The sequence below is a fragment of the Onychomys torridus genome, chromosome 11, assembly GCF_903995425.1.
Source record: "Onychomys torridus chromosome 11, mOncTor1.1, whole genome shotgun sequence".
Classification (NCBI taxonomy): Eukaryota; Metazoa; Chordata; class Mammalia; order Rodentia; family Cricetidae; genus Onychomys; species Onychomys torridus.
In genome coordinates this window covers 33,751,428-33,775,425 of record NC_050453.1, presented here as the reverse complement: position 1 = coordinate 33,775,425, position 23,998 = coordinate 33,751,428, and the positions used below count along the sequence as shown (strand labels likewise).

General features: G+C 37.4%; 1 protein-coding gene across 1 annotated transcript in view; it reads right to left on the bottom strand.

Moving 5' to 3' along the window:
• Rabgap1l (RAB GTPase activating protein 1 like) overlaps window positions 1-23,998 on the bottom strand; it is a 560,245-nt gene that overhangs the window by 514,782 nt on the left and 21,465 nt on the right. Inside the window, exons 2-3 of the mRNA XM_036203001.1 lie at window positions 3,796-3,975; window positions 1,706-1,898 (exon numbers count right to left, since the gene is read on the bottom strand). Coding sequence (XP_036058894.1) covers window positions 1,706-1,898; window positions 3,796-3,933 — 331 coding nt within the window. The 5' untranslated portion in view covers window positions 3,934-3,975. The remainder of the gene's footprint in view (window positions 1-1,705; window positions 1,899-3,795; window positions 3,976-23,998) is intronic.

Here is a 23,998-nt window from a genome sequence, read left to right as displayed (position 1 = left end):
GGTTAAGCGTTCAGGCTTTGGAGCAACACAGTTCAGCTGAGAGCCATTGGGATGAGGACTCAGAAGCTTCCAGCCTGAGGAAAAAGGATCACCTGAGGAACTAGCAAGGTGAGATAGCTGTGGCTTGTTTTGCTTCTCTGATCTTCCAGCATTCACCCCAATAATCTGCCTCAGGTTTGATTTCATTAATAAGACCTTTTAAGTTTCCTGTTATAAACAGTCATTTCTTCATTTTCCTTATCACTGGCTCCATAGCTTGTGTGAACTATTAAGTATTCTAATGAAGTTGCTTTTCTTACAATTGATTTTGATGATTGTGTCACCCAATTTTCCTCTCTATATAATAGTGGGGGGAGTACATATAGAATTCTATACACATTTTGAAAAAAATCATTATTGTTAGAAAATATCTACCTGCACGTAAAAAAGATCACAAATCCATTTTTAAAACTATAAATCATAAAAGCCATTAAGTTTATTTATTTAAACAATATCAATATTTATATTATTTTATGCACATATGTTGTTACGCATTTCTGTCAACTTAAATATGTGAAGCACTAAGCAAGGTCCTGCAGTAAAGTCACACATCAGTGGCTAGCAAACATCATACATAAGGAAACTTACTGGCAGTCCCGTAAATGGGTTTCTAAAACAGAAGAGGGAATTCTTTTGTAAGAATATAAATGTTGTACAAATCTGTGTAAAAATAATTCCTAACTGTAGATTATAAAAACAAAACAATGCAGATAAATGGATCTAACAATTATAGACAACAAAATTAGTAGGCAAGACTTAAATTGTAACAAATATGAATAAGAATTTTTATTTTTTTAACAAAGTAAGTAGAAAAATAAAAGGAATAACTAAAATATTCTAAAGATGAGTAAAATAGGATCTAAAAATGAAATATTCTCTGGAAGTTTATTAAGCAGGAGTTGTTTTTTTTTTTTTTCACAGAAGAAAAAACTGTTGCAATAAATTCCTTCAGCTTAAGAAAAATGACATGAGAAGGAACTGAAAGTATCCAAGAAAGACTCTACTCAGGCAGAAGACAGTATGCAAATGTCTAAAGCTTTATTAAGTAAATTACAGGAATACAAGAGAATTAATGGGGGGGGGGGGAGAAGGAGGGTTAATTGCCAAGAGGTTAAATGTAGAAGTATCTCTAGTCAAGAATTTCAATGATTAGCCTTTAATCACAGCACTTGGGAGGCAGAGTCAGGTGGATCTCTGTGAGTTTGAGGCCAGCCTGGTCTACAGAGAGAGTTCCAGGACAGGCAAGGCTACACAGAGAAATGCTATCTCAAACAGCAAAAGAAAAAGTCTTTTTTTTCTTGCCAACACTCCCTGTCATTTGTGGGTACATAGGCATGAGGCATGTGCATATACTGACACAGGTACATATACACACACAAATCTTTTTGTCACTATTACAGGCAATATTAAACTAAATTTTTTCTAGTCTTTGTCTTCAATTTTGTTTTGTTTTCTTTTGTTTTTTGAGGCATGGTTTCTCAGTTCTCAGTGTAGCCTTGGCTGTACTGGATCTCCTTCTGTAGACCAGGCTGGCCTGGAACTGACAGAGATCCGCCTGCCTCTGCCTCCCAAGTGCTGGGATTAAAGGCATGCGCCACCATAACCCAGCAATTTTTGTTTGTGTCTTTATTCTATTCATATCATCTTTAAGTAGTTGGTACATTACCTGTGTTTGATGGGTCCAAAATTAACTGAAGAGATGGCTTATTTGTTTGGCTGGCTGGAACATCTCCAAAGGAATAGTCTGAAATATCATTGGAACCCTGACACTCAACAAGCAGGCTGCTTTGTCCTTTCTCAGAATCTCTCAAAATCTCTTCCATGGCTTTTTCCAACTGTTCATCACCATTGGAAGCTATCTATAGGTAAAACAAGACATTTCTTTTTTAACTCTTTTGTTGTTGTTGTTGTTGTTGTTCTCGAGTCAGGGTTTCTCTGTGTAGCTTTGCACCTTTCCTGGAACTCACTCTGTAGACCAGGCTGGCCTTGAACTCACAGGGATCCACCGACTCTGCATCCCAAGTGCTGGGATTAAAGGTGTGTGTGTGCCACCACCGCCCAGGTTAATCCTCTTAACTATAAGGCTTAATTCATTAAAAACATTTCATTTTGAGAAACTAAGATCTAAAATTTCAAATATATAGTCAGTAAATACTGAGAATTTACCCAGTGATACCTAATTTCACATATCCATAACAAACTGTAATCCTGAATAATAATATCAACTGAATGAAAGAGGGCTTATTAGTTTCACAAAAGGATTCTTCATAAAACATTGTAGGTACCTTCAAACAACACTGATACAAAATCCTACTGATACAACACCAGTGTGATGGCTCAGTGGGTAAAAGCGATTGCTACCTACAATCCCATCACTTATGGTCAAAGGAGAGAACCGACTCCAGAAAATTATCCTTGGAGGTCCACACAATACACTGTGTTACACACACGCTACACACAAGCACACACAAAATAAGGCCTAATTTCCTGTGTTTTAAGGGGAAAATGAAAGTTTAAATATGGTACATTGTAAATATCATTTAAACGATCATATTTCTTAGCATCATCCTATTAACATTTTTAATTTCTTTATAAATTCTTCATTAGATACCAGAATGCAGTAATTTTCTTAAAGTTATATTTTTTTCTGAAAAGTAAATAAGGTACAAGTCTAATACCTTACTTAAGCACAATAATGCTAATACAGTTGTCAAGAAATAAGGCACTGATATTACTTGAATAGAACTATGTACTAGACATAATGTAAGTATTTAATAATATTTTTTACAATGTATTTCTGACTCATTGATACATTCTGATGTCATAGTTAATATTAAGAACAGTCACAGCCAGGCAGTGGTGGCGCACTTCTTTAATCCCAGCACTCTGGAGGCAGAGCCAGGCAGATCTCCATGATTTCGAGGCAAAACTGGTCTACAGAGCGAGATCTAGGACAGGCTCCAAAACTACACAGAGAAACCCCGTCTCAGGGAAAAAAAAAAATCATAAATAAAATAGTACTTGATTATTTCCATTCCTGCTTACAAAGAATGGTTGCCAGTTCCTACACACATATACCCAGGTTTGCTTTCTTATCTTTGGCTTACAAAAGGCAAACCAAAATTTAAGAAAGAAAGAAAAGGAAAATATTCAAATGAAAATTCACCTGCCAAAAATATAAGATATACACTTTTTTTTTTTGGAGCTGAGGATTGAATCCAGGGCCTTGTGCTTGCTAGGTAAGCACTCTACCACTGAGCTAAATCCCCAACCCCAAGATATACACTTTTAAACTAATCAGTCAATGCTAAACCATCTATCAAATTCTCACCATGTGATTTAAAGCATAAGATCCCCAACAGAAAAATCTTTCAATTAAATCTCAGAAGAGAAACAAAAACAATCAAATAAATTTATGTAAGATTAACCAGAAAGTTTAATTCACATATTACTTATTCTCTAATTTCCCTTCTATCTCTTCCTCCTATAATTTCCTAATAGAAAGTATATTACCAAAAGAGAATTAAAAAAAAAAAACTTAAAAATCAAACCAAATAATTAGCCCCTGAGTGATAAAGCACTAAATATTTTTATTATTGTCAAGAATATCTAAAAGAATCAATCCAACTTTGATTTGTATTATCCAGGTCAGTACTTTAAGAAACCCTTCAGTTTTCATCCTCAGATGAGCTCCAAATAGTTGAAAAGGAAAAAACAATTAATGAAAAATAGTACCATATCAGAAAGAAAAAGTACCTTCAGCTGTGGCTTTCCATCATCCTTTGTAGAAGTATCATCTGCATGCTGAGGAACCAAAACAAATTCTTCACTGTTCTCTGTGGCCACAGAATCAGATGACCCACTAACCTTCTGTAATGAAGCTCTGACCTCCATTTCAGTTCCGCAAACTTCTCTTCCCACATCCACCTGGCAAAACTAAAGAGTATAAAAAAAGTAAAACTTGATTTAAAACAAACTAATTTAAAAATGAACTAAGAAAACTTTATAAAATGGTTCATATGAAAAAGAATCCTGGCACTCCGATCATCTACAAATTAGGGGCTGTCTTCTTGGACGAGGCCACATGGTGGAAATGTGTTCTTTCCACTCTTAACTTTCAGACTAAAGGATACTGTTACCTAAATTCACACACACCAGTCTGACCTCAACAAATAAATTTACTTCTGCTTAACTATTTTGTTTAAACAAACAGAGAGAGAAAATAAGCATGTGATTAGAAAAATCAGAAAATTCTCTCTCTCTCTCTCTCTCTCTCTCTCTCTCTCTCTCTCACACACACACACACACACACACACACACACACACACACACACGGGTACATGCCTTAGTCTCAACTACCCAGGTCTGAAATAGCAAAAGCCTTTAAGCCCAGAAGTTCAACACAGCAAGAAAGAAAAACATAGCAAAACCCTGTCTCATAAAATATATTCAGCTACTTTATTAAATACAAATGCTTTCAAAAAGTACTATACTTTGAAATATTTAGGAGATTGCTGAAATTGACGAGTTAATATAAAATTCAACACCCTAAGACATGTGTCTTTCTTTTCCAGAGATAGTAATATTTAACAACACTTAGAAGTTCATATATTCATTCACACAACTAATTTTGACTGAGGATATTATATACTACATATCAGACACTGGACCCAATCCTGGGTTACAAGCCTGAAGAAGGCTGGACAGGTAGGCGCTGTCCCAAAGCTTAAATACTAGAAGGAGGGGGAGCAGGAGAGAGGGAAGAAGAGGGGAGGGAGATCTGGGAGGTGGAGGGAGGGGAGAGAGGGAGGGAGCAAGAGATCAATCTAAAAGTAATAAAGAAAGTAAAACAGCAAATGACAGAGGAGAATGGTGCAGAGCATAGGAGTAATTGTCAGTAAGGTGGTAGAAAAGAGAGCTCTTAGAGAGAAACACATGAGCTAAAACCTAAAAGACAAAAGAACCTTAAATGACATCAACTGTGAATAAATGGGTAATGTGACGAGGGCAGGATAGGCAGGCTGACCTAAAGAACACAGGACCCTGCAATCTATGGATAGCAGTCCATAAGCAAAAATACCCAGAAATGTTCTGTCAAATACATCACTCTTTTCGCAGCACATATAGTCGCAGCTGCAATGTTCCACGGTGCCATTAGGTGGCACTAAAACCATTAATCTTGGCCAAAAAAAAAAAAAAAAAAAGGAGAAGAAAGGAGGGAGGGAGGGAGAGAAGGAGGGAGGGAGAAAAAAATCCAAGTACAAATTGCACTTTTAAAATTTACTTTTCAACTTTTTAAAAAAAATCAAAATTCTCAAGAATACCCAAACAAAAAGGATTATACTCCTCAGCTATCTGTCATTTATTGCTGCTATGTAAGTAAACCACTTTTCTTCATGAAACCCTTCATTTATCTTGTAGTTATTTTACCACTTTATATGTTCTCTGTTTATAAATTTCCAGCATGAATTAGCAAGTCAGTCTTTTCCTCTTTAAGCTGCACTTTGAATCCTTACTTGCCAAAGCATCATACAATCCAAATATCGTTAGGGACTCTATCCTTCTCCAAGCCAATGTTACATTTTTTTCTACCTGATTTCTCAATGTTGGAAGTTTCTTCCCCTTGCCACACTCACTAGAGGCACCATCTCACTGTGCTGAAAGCTCCTATGTGTCTCTATGCTCATAGTCATCCAGATTTCTATCCCAACACAAATGTTTCATCTAATTTCCTAACTTGGAATCCAAACCCTTTCTTGTCATTTTCAAAGAAGTTTTATCAGTGTCTTAAGTCAAATGTGACCAAAGAGAATTTCTTTTTTTTTTTTTTCATGTGCCTTGGTCTTTTGCCTGCATGTGTGTCTGTGTGAGGGTGTCAGGTGCCATGGGACTGAAGTTACAGACAATTGTGAGCCACCGTGTAGTTGCTAGGAACTGAACTCAGGACCTCTGGAAAAGCAGCCAGTGCTCTTAACCACTGAGCCATCTCTCCAGCCCACCAAATAGATTTTTTTTCCCCGAGACAGGGTTTCTCTGTGTAGCTTTGCGCCTTTTCCTGGAACTCACTTGGTAGCCCAGGCTGGCCTCGAACTCACGGAGATCCGCCTGGCTCTGCCTTCCGAGTGCTGGGATTAAAGGTGTGCGCCGCCACCACTACCGGCAAATAGAATTTCTAATAAATTTTCCATAACCGTTTCTTGTCCATATTTCTCATTTTAGTAACTAAGCACTTTCTCTCAACTTAATCAACGAAAACTAGATGCCACCCTTACTACTTCACTCCAAAATAAACCCCTCCTCTATCTACTTCCAGGGAAATACTTTCAGCAGAAAAAACAGGATATAGAAGAGAATACATAAAAATCAGATTCAACTTAAAACGAGACTAAAATCATTTTTGCTATATTCAAATGGAAGCCAGCCTATTTGCCATGCCTTAATAGGCACAATACACTCTCTCATTAGAACACTTTAATCAAAGCAAATTCTTTCCCATGTTAGACTTGACTCTCAGGACTACTACACCTTCTAGTATTCATTTTCATTCTTGCATTTAACACATACTCCATGAGTCCCTACTATGCACCAAAAACTACACTCATTAGTAAAATCATTGTTGTCTCTGTCTTCCTAAAGCTAACCTTCTCATTCAAGACATAGACAATCTAGAAAAAACAAATCAAGATCACACCCTATTATAAGTACTACAAAAGGTGGTGAGTGCATAAAAATGCCATAAGGAAACATATTAATTTGTATGCTAATTATAAAATAATTAATTTTAAAAGGAGGGTTTTTTTACATTGCTATATTTCAGTGGTTCCATGTTTTTCACATGAAGTCTCTAAGTCTGTGAAAATAAACTTTCTCCCAACATATTACAATTTTAACCTGTTTTATCACAATTTTAAGCAGTAACAGCTAAAAAGAAAAACTGTCAGGAATATATAAGTGGATAACAGTCCATAAAATACAAATACTACCATAAAATACAAATAAACCTATAAAAAATTAAAATTTATCAAAACATGGGCACTCAAATATTAATAGACCATACACAATACCATTTCAAGAGACATGTAAAAAAATGTAAAGATTCAGTATCCTAAGTGTATAAAACGAACAAGAGAAGGTATTTACCCAAATAAGCACAGGCACAGTGAGCAAAGCACTTCACATGCAAGTGAACCCCAGTAAGAGCACACAATCTAAATACACAAGTGGAAGAGAGCCAACTCCACAAAGTTGTTACATGACACACATATACTCCCTCCCCCACCCCTCTCTCTCCATAACACAATTTAATCTCTAGCACAGAGGTATGGACTCTGAAAGGTGACAAAGTTAGGAGGAGGCCAGGAGTTCTAATAAATGAGGTTAGTACCCATGAGGGAGCACTTTCCACAACTCTCTCATTTATCACCAGACAGCTCAAGGAAATGACAAACAACAAATTGGAAAAAAAAAATCAATAAATCTCTTCAAGAAAGCATCACCAACAGAATATAAGAGATAGAAGAGAGAATCTCAGTCACTGAAGATGTAAATAGAAGAAATAGATTCATTGGTCAAAGAAAATGTTAAATCCAAAAAAATTCTTAACATGAAACATCCAGAAAATCTGAGACAACTTGAAAAGACCAAACTTAAGAATAATAGGAAAAGAAGAAAGAGAACTCCAGCTTAAAGGCACAGAAAATACATTCAACAAAATCATAGAAGAAAACTTACCCAACCTAAAGAAGGACATGCCTATGAAGGTACAAGAAGCTTACAGAACGCCAAATAGACTAGATCAAATAAATAAATAAAGTCCCCTCGCCACATAATAATCAAAAAACTAAACATACAGAATAAAGAAAGAATATTAAGAACTGCAAAGGAAAAGGGCCAAGTAACATATAAAGGCAGAACAGTCAGAATTACACCCAACTTCTCAATGGAGACTCTAAAAGCCAGAAGGGCCAGGCGGTGGTGGCACATGCCTTTAAACCCAGCACTCAGGAGGCAGAGACAGGCGGATTTCTGTGAGTTCAAGGCCAGCCTGTACTACTGAGTGAGTTCCAGGAAAGGAGCAAAGCTATACAGAGAAACCCTGTCTCGAAAAACCAAAAAAAAAAAAAAAAAAACAAAAAAAAAAAGCCAGGTCCAGGATAGATGTTTTACAGACACCAAGAGACCATGGATGCAAACCCAGACTACTATACCTAGCAAAATTTTCAATCACTATAGATGGAGAAAACAAGGAATTCCATGATTAAACCAGATTTAAACAATACCTATCCACAAATCCAGCCCTACAGGAAGTACTAGAAAAAAACCTCCAACCCAAGGAAGTTAGATGCACTCACAAAAACACAGGCAATAAATAATCTCATTCTATAAAAGGGAAACACACATGCTATCACCACCACCACCAAAACCAAAACAATAGCAGGAATTAACAATCATTGGTCATTAATATCACTTAATATCAATGGACTCAATTTGCCTATAAAAAGATACAGGTTAATAGAATGGATATGCAGACAAGATCAATCTTAAGATATTTCACTCAAATGGACCTAAGAAGCAAGCTGGTGTAGCTATTCTAATATCTAACAAAATAGACTTCAAACTAAAATTTAACAAGTTGTAATCCTCTACCTTCAGCCTCTAGAGTAACAGGCATTACAAATATATGCTACCAGTCCTGGCATAAGCTTTTACTTGTATGGAAAATTAGACTTAATTAGAGACTAAATATTTAATTCAGTTGGCTGGCTGTCATGTATGAGAAAAACCTAAACAACTTACTCATATTGCCACCCAAGAAGACACTGTTGACTTGGATTTTAGACATAACACCTATAATAATTACCATTTACAAAGTGCCTATGTATTAAAAAAATACTCTCCAAAAATCTGTAAGGTAGCTATTATCCTCATTTTATGGAAATGAAAACAGGAAAAGGATAGTTAAGTAATGTGCCCAATGTCACATGTAAATAGATAGCTGAGACAAGACTCAAAGCCAATCTACCAGATTCCAAAGAGCCTGCTTTTCATCATAGAATCACGGTTCTCAAAAAAATTGAAATAACAGCTAATATTATAGAGTGTTTATTTTGGACTAAAAACTTTACATTCTATTTTATAAAACTCTAATATAATGCAGAACTAATATTAATACATTTCTTTAATAAATAAACAAGAAAATGCTAACTGGCATACTCAAAATCACATTAGTAAGGCAATCAATCTGAACAAAAAAAAACAACCTGTGATTACTTTCAACTGAGTTGAAGTTTATTTTATAGCAGAGACTATACTATATACACTTCTTTTTCATGAAATTCCTCATAGAATAACTAGATGAACTGTAGAATTTTACATGTCCAATGTTTACACAGAAAACACAGCTCTCGCCTTAAAAGAAGTAAAAGATACTTTATTCTAGTGCCATTCTGAGTGATCATGGACAGAGAACACAGATTTAGGTTACTCCAAATACAAGGTTCCAACATGGAAGCATTTTCATGAAGTTTTATAGTTTTACAGAACAAAGAAAGTCATGAAGCAAGACAAATTCAAAATATACTGATGTAAACATCAGTGAGACAGTCACAGCAAAATGGGGAAAGCTTTTCTGTAGGCCTCTGATGCTATCTGATGATATTCTTAGCCTCTAGGTTGGTAGAGGCTAGTGCTCTGCTAAGTTAATAGACTTCAAAGAGGTTTTATCCATTTGTCATAGGGTATTAGTTCCAGCAAGCTCAAAAAACATTGGTGGGCACACTGACAAGGTGGTCACAGCAAAATGGGGGGAGCTTTTCTGTAGGCTTTAGATGCTCTGATGATAGACTCTAGTAGCCTGCTAAATTAACAGATTTCAAAAGGTTTTTATCTATTAGTCACAGAATGTTAGGTCCCAACACAGAGGTGAGTAAGGAATGATTTAGGGGGCTAAAGCTAGCCCAAGATAATTAGCTCTGGACTTGCAAGATCCCAATCTCTCCACATCACTGCAGTTCTAATCAGTCTTTGTAGCTACAACTTCTTTCTAAGAATTTTCATCAACATCTTTCAATTAAAGCATATTTATTGTCATTTTAACAACTTTTTAAGATAGTTAAAAAGTAGCCAACATCTAGAAAACAAGTAGCCTCCAATACTTAAAATAGAAAATTACTATGTTCCACACTCTTCACAATTGTGTAATCTTCCTTGATCTTTGAGTGCAAATGTACATCAGGCTTCTGGATTAACTCTGCTTTCCCATTAATGAATATAGTCAGCCACTGTAGTTGCTGTTATTCAAGTTACCATCTTACTATATATGTCAGTTGCTCATCTAGGAGCTTCCTATTTCAGCACTGTTTTAACTGTTAAAATAAAAGCATGGGATAATGCTCAGTAATAGAACACTGGCCTAACAAACACAAGACCCTAGGTTCACTCTCCAGTACATTTCAGACAGGCAGGCAGGCAAGGTGGGAGGGTGGGAGGGTGGGAGGGAGGGAGGGAGGGAGGGAGGGAGGGAGGGAGGGAGGGAGGGAGGGAGGGAGGAAGGAAGGAAGGAAGGAAGGAAGGAAGGAAGGAAGGAAGGAAGGAAGGGCAAAAGGACTGACTCGCCTAAGAAAAAACAGAAATGTAGGTCTATTACAAAGTGGCATTCTTGCCGGGCAGTGGTGGCACACGCCTTTAATCCCAACACTCAGGAGGCAGAGGCAGGTGGATCTTTGTGAGTTCGAAGCCAGCCTGGTCTACCAAGCAAGGTCCAGGAAAGGCGCAAAGCTACACAGAGAAACCCTGTCTCGAAAAAACAAAACAAAACAAAACAAAAAAAAGTGGCATTCTTGTTGGGGATTTAGCTCAGTGGTAGAGTGCTTGCCTAGCAAGCGCAAGGCCCTGGGTTCGATCCTCAGCTCCAAAACAAAAACAAAAACAAAGTGGTATTCTTTGAATCATGTTCTATTTTCAAATCTACTGAATTATGATGAGATGTGAATAGTGTGAATTTGAGGATGGAGACAGAACATACCGATATTGAAAGAATACGGGACACCAGATAAAGTAAAAATTTCTGTAAATGGCTAATTACGTCTGTCCAACCTTGAGATAATGGAATAAATAACTATGAGGTAGCGGGGTGAATAACTATGATGTATCATAATTCCTAAGTGTGATCTCAAATGGAAGAAAAATACTCGCCCAAAAGACGCCAAAGAATTTTTAATGTATATACCATTAATTCATTCATTCAAACATTTACTATAAGTCAACCATGTATACTACATAATACTACAAGCTAGGAATATAAACAGGAATCATCCTATAGGCTCTTCAGGTCATAGTACCTACAACAAAACATCATATGTACCTTGTGGGGTATCTTTTTGAAAAATAAAGAAAAACAATTTTGGAACTTCCAAAACATTCTCCTCCAACTCTCCACAAATGTTAAGCCATATAGAGCAAACCCTTTGTCTTGGCCTGTTACTGAACATGAATATAACATAAAATTCAGACTTATCTACATAGTATTCAGCACAACCAGGGCTACACACAAAGGGTGTGGGGGGATATCTGAAAAATAAACATAAATAAATAAAAACAAAGCAAGACTCTCTCCCAAAACAGAACTAAAAATAAAAAATGCAGTATACACAGAAACGTACCCATCTGTGGGAAGTTGAACAGAACTCCCTAACAATGAGTTCCTTAACATGCACTGCAGGTTATAAATCATGCATCTTCCATATGAGCTTACATAAATGCAAGAATAATTTTGCATGTACCACTCAGTATATAATCACATTCAAGGCAGGCATGGTAGCACATACCTGTTCTAGCATTTCGGAGACAGAAGCAGTAGGATCAGGAGTTAGGTCATGCTCAAAAACAGAAGGGTTTTAAGGTCAACTAGAGCAAAAGGAGACTCTCTTAAAAAAATAAAATAATTCTTGGGTTGGGGATTTAGCTCAGTGGTTAAAGCACTTGCACAAGGCCCTGGGTTCGATCCTCAGCTCAAAAAATAAAATAAAATAAAATAAAATAATTCCAATCTCTCAGGGAAGAACCGCTACAGTCTGATGAATTTCACACCTGAACAAAACAGGAAACAATATTATCTTATCTCAATGCTCTCACAACAACCATCATAATAACAATTTTTATTCTGTACTTAAGTGGATTTTATAAACATAAGATGAAAGGGAGGCGTAAGAAAATCTAGTTATATTAAGCTCTATTCTTACTTTGAAAACAAATCCCATTACAAGACTTATAAAACATTTAAAATAATATAAGTAAAGTAACCTAGTTAGTTCCCTCTGTAGTTAACATCACACTTAAGGTCTCAGTTACTTAGCTGGAAACCAGCTCAGAGGTAGCACACTTGCCTAGCACATGCAAGATCCAGGGTTTGATTTTTAGCACCATGTAAATAAATAAATAAAAGTAAAGTAATAAAAAATATTTTAAAATGTTAAAAACACTTAAGTCTAAAAACTTTAAGTTGCAAATATACAAATACTTAATAAATTCAAGGTTACTATAAATTATCTCATGTTACTTTCATGTACCTATGCTAGAAAGATAAATGTTTTTCCCAAGCCATTTTTTACATCTGCTATTCAGTTTAACCAAAGGCATTTCTTTTAGTAGTTAGTTACAGAGAGATAATACCACAGTAAATACTTATCTCTGACATAAGAAACATAAAATAGGTTATAAGTACAAAATAAATGATTACTCATAGTAGGTAATAAACCCAGATAGTAAATGTATAGCCACATAGTAATGATACTTCATAAGTAACACCTTCATAAGCATACCTGAGAATTTTACAATAATAAACCAACACCTAAGCACAAAGTAAAAGGCATTTTCCCACTAAATTCCCTAATTATCTTCCTAACAGACAGGAAAATGATTGTTATTGTCCTTTTCTCCTAAAGGCAATAAATAAGGCAGAGATTCCCTTCTGCTTCAGACTCACCAACTTTACCCACAGTGCTAGGCTGAAACTCAGAGCCTCACAAACACTAGATATATACATATATCACCAATGTATGTGTTAGCTGTCCTGTACCAGGCCTCTCTCCTGCTGCTGAACAAAGGAACTGGAGTAAAATTTCATGTATTTTATATCAAAATTACCTTTCTTGTTAAGTAGTTTTTCCCCTATTTTCTTTAATACATAAAAATTATACGAAGATGTGACATTTTACTATTACAAAATCACCATTTTTCTTCAACAAGAAACTGTTCTCAAGATAAAAACACAGAAACCAGCACAGTAAACTCTTCAAGTAAACTTCCCTTTTTAAATATCAGCAAGTAACTTCCCTCCCTCCAGTCTATGCCTCTATCAACACCTTAAACTGTTTACTTATATGTGTCATCTAGCAATTTGTGCATAAAATGCTAGATATTATCAACCTTCCATTATAACCCAAGTACAGCACTTTAATAACACCTAGTGTAGAGAATCAGTAACAGAAAATAAGATTTTGTAAAAAAGCAAAAGATGAAGCTTTTTCAACTTTTCATACTCTTGTCAAAACATGTCAAACTTCTATAAACCAAGAACACATTTCAATTTCTTCCTTTGAGGGAATGATGAAAATAACAACAGGAGGTTTAATACAGACAACCGAGGAAACTTGGGAAGCCACATTAAATGATTTTTATCATGCACAGTTTAGGACCAAATCAGGAAATTCTAACTATTCCAAAAAGAAATCCAGAATTCTTTTCCTAAAGAACAATACTTTACTACCAGAAATCACAGACTCTTATGACTTCTAGAATCAAACAAAACTAGACTTAAGGAAATGTATGTGTGTAGATGTTCTTTGTTCCTAAGCTAGAGGTTGTCTACTATGCACACACAACTCTTTGTTGTTGTTGTTTCGAGACAGGGTTTCTCTGTGTAGTTTCGGTGCCTGTCCTGGATCTCACTCTGTAGACTACGCTGGCCTTGAACTCACAGAGATCCACCTGGCTCTGTTTCCCAGGTGCTAGGTAGGATAAAGGCGTGTGCCACCACCACCCACCCCACATATGAAATTCTTTATGAAGCACCACAGTATCTTTGCTAATGTACCTAGGTAAATGAATGCACAGCAAGAGTCCAGTGAACAAATATGTACTAGACAGTAAGCATCCTGCAAAATATTTAAGTCAGATCTGTGTTTGTAATTTTGCTATAGCCTGCTATTAATAACCCTTTTTTCACAATATCCACAAGCTCAAACAGATACCATACTATTAACTACACTGCATATATCAAAACATAATGTTGTTTACCTTAAAAATGTATAATTTTTAAGACTTGTATTTCAAATGGTAAAACAGAACATCTAGACTAATGTGTGGTTGTCTCACATACTCCCTTTCTCCAAACTATGAACAGTATTCCCATGATTTCATTCTCACAAGAAAATTAAACCCTACAGTTAGCACTCCATGTTATGTTCATTTTTTTCAAATCTGTAACATAAGGGCTTATGTAACAGCATGCTATAAAGGCAATTATAGCCTTTCTTCGTTGAATGATTAGCTCAAAGAAACAAGATTGATTTTGAGGAAATAAATGTTTTCCATTTTAATGGCATAATTTAGAACTATAACAATTGTCACAACTATGTGTGGAGATGTGGCACTTCTAATTTCTAAAGATTTAAACATTCAATAGCAACTGCTTAAAAGTAGGTCCCCCAACCCATATTTACTAATTACTATTTTATTACTACTATTTACTTAATTATTTCTACTAACCTAGTAATACTGGTAATTGTAATTATCTTTCAGTTTAGGTTTACAACAGTCACTTAACCAACTTTATTCTGAGTGTACAAATAGAAGAATATATTCAAAGGAGTAAATAATTTGTTCTAGGTTACCAAACCTAAGTAAAAAACTGAATCCAGATTCCAAACAGAATCACTTTCACTTGTAGTCACCTGCCTCCTGAAATGGCTGCCCACTGGACAAGTGTCTATCTCAGGCCTAACTGATGGTAGGGGAGAGACTTGCACAAGTGGTTTTAAACATGTCTGCCCAGCTCCCTGCCCAAGACTTTCAGCTGGCATGTCGGGAACAATAACGGCATCAGGGCTCCCTGCGGTGAGAACCTCTTTCTCTGTTGCCCTGTTCCTATGTGGGGCTCCCATTTGTTGGGAAGAATGTAGTACTGGCATCCTCACCACATTTTCCTACTCACCTTTACCCCACATTTGGCATATTCTGTGACCTGAATGTTCCCTCCAAATTATGTCAAATATCAATTGCTATTTTAATGATATTAAGGGCTGAGACCTTAATTAGATCATGAGGATTCAGCCTTCACAAATAGGTTAAATGCCATTATCTCAGGAGTGGGCTAGTTACCTTAAGAGTGGGTGAGTTGTAAAGTGGGAGAGACTGGAGTCCTTTTTCTTCTCCATCCCTGTGCTTACTTCCATTTTATGATGGAAGAAGCCAGCCCTCCCCAGATAAGGTCACTCCATCCTGGACATTCGAGACACTAAAACTGTGAATCACAGAAATCTCTTCTCTTTATTAATCAATCAATGTCTGATACATTATAGCAGCTTCCTGTGTCTGATCTTAGTTAAGAGCTTTAAGGGTGAAGAAATGATTTGCCTTTCCAACCTCCAACTGATAGTATTGGTTATAGAGAGATGATGTCTAAAATGAAGTGGAGCTGGGCGTTGGTGGCGCACGCCTTTAATCCCAGCACTCGGGCGGCGGAGGCAGGCAGATCTTTGTGAGTTCGAGGCCAGCCTGGTCTACAGAGGGAGATCCAGGAAAGGCGCAAAGCTACACAGAGAACCCCTGTTTCGAAAAACCAAAAAAAAATTTTTTTAATTAAAAAAAAATAAAATGAAGTGGCTGTCCCTAATGAAACACACTGTAAACATCAAAGGAACCAAGAATAGATATTGTCATTTAAAAAATAAGTAACATAATTTTAGGTTTATTTTCAAGTTTTCATTATAAATCTATTCTTTTTGTTTGTTTTTGTTTTCTTGTTTTTGTTTTTGTTTTGTTTTTTGTTTTTTTGTTTTTTTCGAGACAAACAAAGGAATGCGCCACCACTGCTCAGCATAAATCTATTCTTGTTTACATGTTTTATTTTATTTTTTCAGTATTGTAATATGAATCCTGAAAGGTCTTATTAATAAAAACAAACCCAGAGCCAGGTATTGGCTGAAAGATCAGAGAAACAGAACAAGCCACAGCCAATCTCACCTTGCCAACTTCTCAGCTGATCTTGTTTCTCAAACAGGAAGCCTCTGTGTCCTCATCCGAATGGATCTCTGCTGAACTGCTGCTAAAAGCTTTAAAAGGCTTTAGTTCCTGGTCCTCATATACCTTTCTGCTTCCTGCCATCACTTCCTGGGATTAAAGCCATGTGTCACCATGTCTGGCTGTTTCCAGTGTGGCTTTGAACTCACAGAGATCCAGACAGATCTCTGCCTCCGGGATGCTAGGACTAAAGGCGTGTGCTACCACTGCCTATACCTATGTTTAATATAGTGGCTGTTCTGTTCTCTGACACCCAGATAAGTTTACTGGGGTGCACAATATATCAACCACAAAGTATGGGTTTTGCCTGAATGTATGTCTACATACAAGGAAAATACCCTTGGAGGCCAGATCCTCGAGCACTGGAGGTAGAGATGGTTGTGAGCCACCTTGTGGATGCTAGGAATCAAACCTGGGTCCTCTGGAAGAGTCATCACGCCAGCCTCATAAATCTATTCTTGAACATGCATTTACTAGACTATGAAATCTTCAAAATACTTTTTTTAATATTTTGAATACTATGAAAAACATTAAATCAAAATCACCTGGTATTGTTACCCTCAAAAACTAGATAGTCTACAAGTGCATTCAGTCCTACAGCCCAACGTTTGTAATCTGGACCATCTTTCCTTTGTTTGTCTTCCAGGCTTGCCTCAAACTCACAGTTCTCTTGCCTCAGCCTCCAGAGTTCTAAGAGTACCGAGGTTAGCCACCATATTCAATAATTCTTTCCCTGTATTCATGAAGGAACCTTTCATTAGACTTTTACTTACTCTAGTAAGCTAAATATAATTATTGCTCTGGATAGTAACCACTCCAGACTTGTCTCTGTTTTTCCACAGACTTCTATAGTTATTCTCTACATATCTTCTAGCATTTTTCTGCTTATGGCTAATTAAAGTGAGGAAGCTGGAAATCAGTATGGTTGTTTCTCAGAAAACTGAGAATAAGTCTTCCTCAAGACCCAGCTGTATCACTCTTGGGCATATACCGAAGGAATGTTCAATCTTACCACAAGGACACATGCTCAACTATGCTCATATCAGCATTATTTGTAATAGCAAGAACCTGGAAACAACCTAGATGCCCTTCAACTAAAGAATGGATAAAGAAAATGTGGCACATACACACAATGGAGTACTACCCAGCAGTAAAAAAAAATGACATCATGGAATCTGCAGGCAAATGGATGGAACTAGAATATCATCCTGAGTGAGGTAACCCAGACTCAGAAGGACAAACAAAGTATGTACTCACTCATAAGTGGATACTAGATGAGAGGGAAAGGATGGCCAGACTGCAACCCACAGCTCCAGAGAGGCTAGCTAACAGGGAAAGACCCTAGGAGGGACACAAGGATGACCCATCAAAGGAGAAGTGGAGGAGATCTACATGAGCGAACTGGGAGGGGGGTTGGCAGAGGGCGAGGAGTGGGGAATGAGGACATAGGGAAATGGGAGGGTTGAGCTGCAACAGGGACAGAGAGGGAGGGCAGCGAGGGAGATACCATGATAGATGAGGAAATCATGGGAATAGGAAGAGATAGGGTGCTGAGGAGGCTTTCAGGAATCCACAAGGATGACCCCACCCTGGAGGGCTGGCCATGGTCTCGAGGGTGCCTGGACTGGTCTACTCTGGTGACCAGTCTAGTGAATACCCTAACTGTCATCATAGAGCCTTTGTCCAGTAACTGATGGAGGCAGATGGCAGAGATTCATGGCCAGGTGCCAGGCTGAGCTCTAGAAATCCAATCGATGAGAGAGAGAGGAGGGATTCTGCAGACGGGGGACATCGAGATCATGATAAGAAGACCTGCAGAGATGACCGGCCACACTAGTGGAAACCTGTGAACTATAGACTAGTGGCTGTGGAGCCCCCCTGGGACTGGACTAGACCCTCTGGATACGGAAGACAGTTGTTTGGCTTGAACTGTCTGGGGGGCACCCAGGCAGGGGGATCAGGATCTGTCCCTGGTCTATGGGCAGGCTTCTGGAATCCGGTGCCTGTGGTGTGACACTTTATGCAGTGGGGAGAGGCTTAGACCTGCCTAGGCTCAGTGTGCCAGACTCTGCTGACTCCCCATGGGAGACCTTGATTTGGGGAATGTGGGGATTTGGGGTGGCTTGGGAGGGAGGGCTAGAGGGTAGGAGAAGGGAGGAGGAGGGAATCTGTGGGTGGTATGTAGAGTGAGTAGAAGATTTCTTAATAAAGAAAAATAAAAACATAAAAATAAAGTGAGGAAGGCAGAAAGCAAGCTAGCCATGACACACCAGTGAGATCAAACATAAGACCAGGGCTAACACCAAGGAGAAAAGAAGAAGTAAAAGGAACATGAGAAAGAATGGTGAAAGAGGAAAATCAATATTTATGAGCAGCCACTACATATCTCCACCCAAATAATTATAGGTACTCAGTATTAACTCTATTTACAAGAACAGCAAACATTAATTTTGCACATGGTTACATGACAGAGACCAAGAATGTAAAGTTCCATGATATGAATGGCCAGTTTGTTTTTTCTCAGACCAGCTACATATATCCCCATGCACAAAATGAAACAAACTGGGGACAATAAGGAAGAGAAAGTGGATGCTAAATCTGCCATTTAGTTTCAGATCTCTGCATTCATTCTTGTTCCAAAACTGATAGACAAGCAGTGTATATTTTTCTTTCAGTAACTGTAATATTTCTGTACTTATATGAACAATACAAAACAATATAAAATTCACACAAATTCTTAAAACAAAAAATTTAAGACATTTTTCAAGCTGTTATAAGGCACACCTCAAAATGTATGTCTACTCTCCCCTGCCTTACACATTCTTTCTCTGTAGTTTAAGAAGTACTGTACAGAAACTGAGAGTATGTGCAAAATGCAGTTATTATATGTTTGGGTGGTGGTGGTGCATGCTTTTAGTCCCAGCACATGGGAGCAGAGGCAGGCACACCTCTGTGAGTTCGAAGCCAGCCTGCTCTACAGAGTGAGTTCCAGGATTGGCTCCAAAGCTACGTGAAGAAACCCTGTCTCAAAAAAACATTTAAAAAATTTGAATTACATTTGGGGAATCTATGATGATTGATTATCTCTGACCTTCCTAGCTTTTTAAAACAGCCCATAAGATAATCAGAAATCTCAACATTGTATTAATTTAAAATGTATGAATAGTTTTAAAAAATAAACATTTACCCCATTTTAAGTTTCTGTTAATTTCATTATAAAATTTGTGTTCACTCCAATATTAGCATATGAAATTTTTAACATTCCATATTTTACTAAATATAATGTATAGTTGAATATACACATTTCCATTTTAAAATATTCTATAGGCTGCCAATAACATGACTAATTTTACTTGAACTTTAATTAATACCCTCATAGTGCTTGAAACATTATATGTAGTTAATAAGTATTTATAAACATATGCTTTTTTTAAATGTGTGTGTGTGTGTGTGTGTGTGTGAGTGTGTGTGTGTGTCAGTGTGTGTACGTGTATATGGGTGCCCATGGATGCCAAAACAGGGCATCAGATTGTCAGGGGACAGTAAACTAGTCCAACCACTCTGGAAATAAATATGGAAAATCTTCAAAAATCTTAAAATAAACCTACCATATGACTCATCTATACAGCTCCTCAACATATGCCCAAAGAATTCAACATCCTATTCCAGATACTTGCTCAGTCATGTTCATTGCTACTCTATTCAAATAACAACCTAAAAGTACTTCAATCAGCAATGGATAATGAGAATGTAATACATATACGCTATAGAATACTATTTAGCTCTAACAAAAAATGAAATCATGTTACTTGCAGGTAAATTGATTGAACGAGAAAAGATCAAGTTGAATCAGCTAACTCAGAACAAGAAAAACAAACTTTACATGTCATCTCATATCTGAGTTCCTGGCCCCGAATCTTCAGATCGAATATTTAACCTGGATTAACTGCAGAAACCGGGGAAGTAAAAAGGGACCTCTGCACAAGTGGTAGATGACGAAGAAGAAATAGAAAGAGGAATAGCAGGGTACAAGTGATCTGATGGGGAAAATAGGAAACGTGAGGGGGTTTAATTAAGGAGGGGAAAAATAAACACAGGAGGAGGAGGGAGGGGATAAAATCACAGTAAAGATGTCTGAAAATTCACAAGGAATCATACTATTTACTATCTATCTAAAAATACCTATAATACATTATTTACTATCTATCTAAAAATACCTATAATACATGTAAGTCTGTGTGTGTGTGTATATGTATATATATACTACATATACACACAAAGTTTAAATGAAATTTGGAATGACACCAATAAACATGCTGATGTGGAAGGGGAATGCTCACAAGACCTCAACCCCAAACAAAGAACTACAGACAATGAGGGATACTGAGAGCAGCAGAAATAGTCTTCCCCAGGCAAGAGCACACCAACTGGTTATTGATTATAAATGGTCAGCTTTGAAAACATATACATATCAATTAACATTATATGGACTGAGGAGGTTGTATTTATATATTTAGGAACACACACACACACACACACACACACACACACACACACACAAAATTAAACCAAAAGAGGCCATGAGATTGAATGAGAGCAACAGGGGTACATGGGAGGAGCTGGAGAGAGGAAAAGGAAAATAATGGAATCATTTCAAAAACTATAAAAAGAAAAATAAGGTGGAGAACTGAGCACAGCATTCATTTCTCAGTTTCCTGACAGTGTGACCAGCCTCCTGCACTCATCCTCCCGTGAATCCCAGACATGATGGACTGTGATCTTCAATGACCTTTCCTTCCTGATGCATGTCACTGTTCACAGGTGTTTTGTCACAATGACAAATATAACTGAGTACATAAGACCAAAATATAAGACGGTAGTATGCTTTGGCCCAATATCAAAGCCTAGATTTTTTGAGAGGTACACCTAAATTTCAATGCTTAAAATTTACATCTACACAAATATGTGCACACACATAAACACACGCACTTATGTATATATGTTATATTTCCTACTTTAAACAAGCTTTTTAATTAATAAAAATATAAAATAATTTCTTCTCTTGCCCTGTACATGTCTATATTATCAGAGGTACAACTGGGCAGTAAAATGGCCAAATACAAAGAAAAATAACACAGGCAATGACAAATTACAAAATGAGCCTCTGAATAACCCAGATGACCCATACAGTCAAGAGAACAAGATCATACAGAAGAGACTGTGAATGGCTGATAGTATAACCACATGCATTATTTTTTTCACATTTTTAAATTTTTAATTACATTTATTTTAGTGTGTGTGTGTGCGTATGTGTGCGTGTGTGCGCGTGTGTGTGTGTGTGTGCACGCGTGTGTGTTTATAGATACAATGGTGTATGTGTGGAGGTCAGAGTGCAGCTTTCAGGAGTCAGTTCTCTTTCAATCATGTTAGTTGCAGGAAATGAACTCAGGTTATCAGGCTTGGGGGCAAGCACCCTTACCTCCTAAGCCACTTCAATGTTTCTCAAAGAAATAAATTTTTAATCCCCTTAATGCTCTGTAGTTTTTAAGCAAGCTGCCTATAATTTTCTCCATCATTACACTTATTCAGTACACTTATTTACTGAATAGTCTTTAACACTAGCTCCTCAAGTTACACCTCAAGCCTATAAGGCATCTCCAAGTCTCCTCATATTTCTCAGAGAAATCCCTCCCAAGTTTCTCATTCTTATGAGCGCAAAGAAAGCAATCATGGTAAAAATATAACAAAGAAGAGGAGGCTAAAGAGAGAAAGGCTATCATCCTACTTTGCTCCAACCCTCCTGGAGCTACAAGAGACTATCTCTTTTTTTTTTTTTTTGGGAGGGGGAGGGGTGTAGCATGAATCTTAAAGGTTCTTATTAATAAAATCAAATCTGAGGCCAGTCATTAGGGTGAATGCTGGAAGATCAGAGAAGCAGAACAAGCCACAGCTATCTAACCTGCTTGTTCCTCAGGTGATCCTGTTTCCTCAGGCTGGAAGCTTCTGAGTCCTCCTCCACATGAATCTCAGCTGAACTGTGCTGCTCCAAAGCCTGAATGCTAAACCAGCCAAATGCTTAACTAACTAAATGCTTAACTAACTCTGGTGCCTGGTTTTCACATCTTATATATCTTTCTACTTTCTGCATCACTCCCTGGGAATAAAGACTCGCTTTCTGGGATTAAAGGCGTGTGTCTCCATGCTGGCTGTATCCTTGAACTCACAGAGATCCACCTGGCTCTGCCTCCCAAGTGCTGGGATTAAAGGTGTGCACCACCACCGCCCAACTTCTGCTATGGCTTACTCTTCCCATTTTCTAGCCACCATTTGTGGCTCTGTATCTAGTGGCTGTCTGTTCTCTGACCCCAGATAAATTTATTTAAATTTATTACCTGCACAATATTTTTGGGAACACAATACCACAGGGGGGTGAGACAGAGTTTCTCTGTGTAACAGTCCTGGATGTCCTAGAACTCATTTTGTAGACCAGTCTGGCCTTGCACTCAGAGATCCACATGCCTCTGCCTCCAGAGTGCTGGGATTAAAGGCATACCTCTGGTTGAACATCTTAAAGCAGACAGTTTTGCCATTTGAGTGCCAAACTTTAAAGACAGTTATCTTTGGTTACCACAAATTGAAGGGGTAATAAAGAAGGTGTTTGTGGTAGTTTAACTACCAACATGATGAGATTTAGAGTATCATGAAACAAACTTCTTTGTGTACCTGTGTGGGTTACCCAAATTAGGTTCACTGAGGTGGGAAGACCCACCCTAAACATGAGGAGTACCATTCCATGGGTTGAGATACTGGACTGAATAAAAAAAGAAGAAAGAAGGCTGGGGATTTAGCTCAGTGGTAGAGTGCTTGCCTAGCAAGCGCAAGGCTCTGGGTTCAATCCTCAGCTCAAAAAAAAAGGAGAAAGAGAGCTGAGCAGCAAGAGCATTCACCCATAACACTCTGCTTCCTGACTACAAATGCAATGTGACCAAGCTGCCTCCTACACCTGCCACCATACCTTCCCTGTCATGATGACTGTATGAAGCCAAGATAAACCCTTCCTTATTTAAGTCGATTTTGTCAGTTATGTTGTCATAGCAATAAGAAAAAAACTAACACAGTGGTAGTTTGGTTATTTGACCATGAACAAAACTCAAGCCCAAATGGATCAAAGACCTCAACATAAAACCAGAAACACTGGACCTGATAGAAGAGAAAGTGGGAATAGCCTTGAACGTGTTGGCACAGGAAACAACTTTCTGAACAGAACACCGATAGACACAGGCACTGTGATCAATAATTAGTAAGTGGGATCTTATGAAACTAAAAAGCTTCTGTAAGGCAAAGGACACCATTAATTAGGTAAAGTGGCAGCCTACAGAATTGGAAAATTTTTTGTCAACTCCACATCCACCATAGGACTAATATCCAAAATATATAAAGAATTCAAGAAACTAGATATCAAAGAAAAAACAAATAATTCAATTTTAAAAATAGGGTATCAATCTAAATAGAGAATTTTCAATAGAGGAAACTCAAATGCCAGAAAAACACTTAAAAGAAATGTTCAATATCCTCAGCCATCAGGGAAATGCAAATAAAAACAACTCTGAGATTCCATCTTATACCTGTCAGAATAGCTAAGATCAATAACACAAATGAC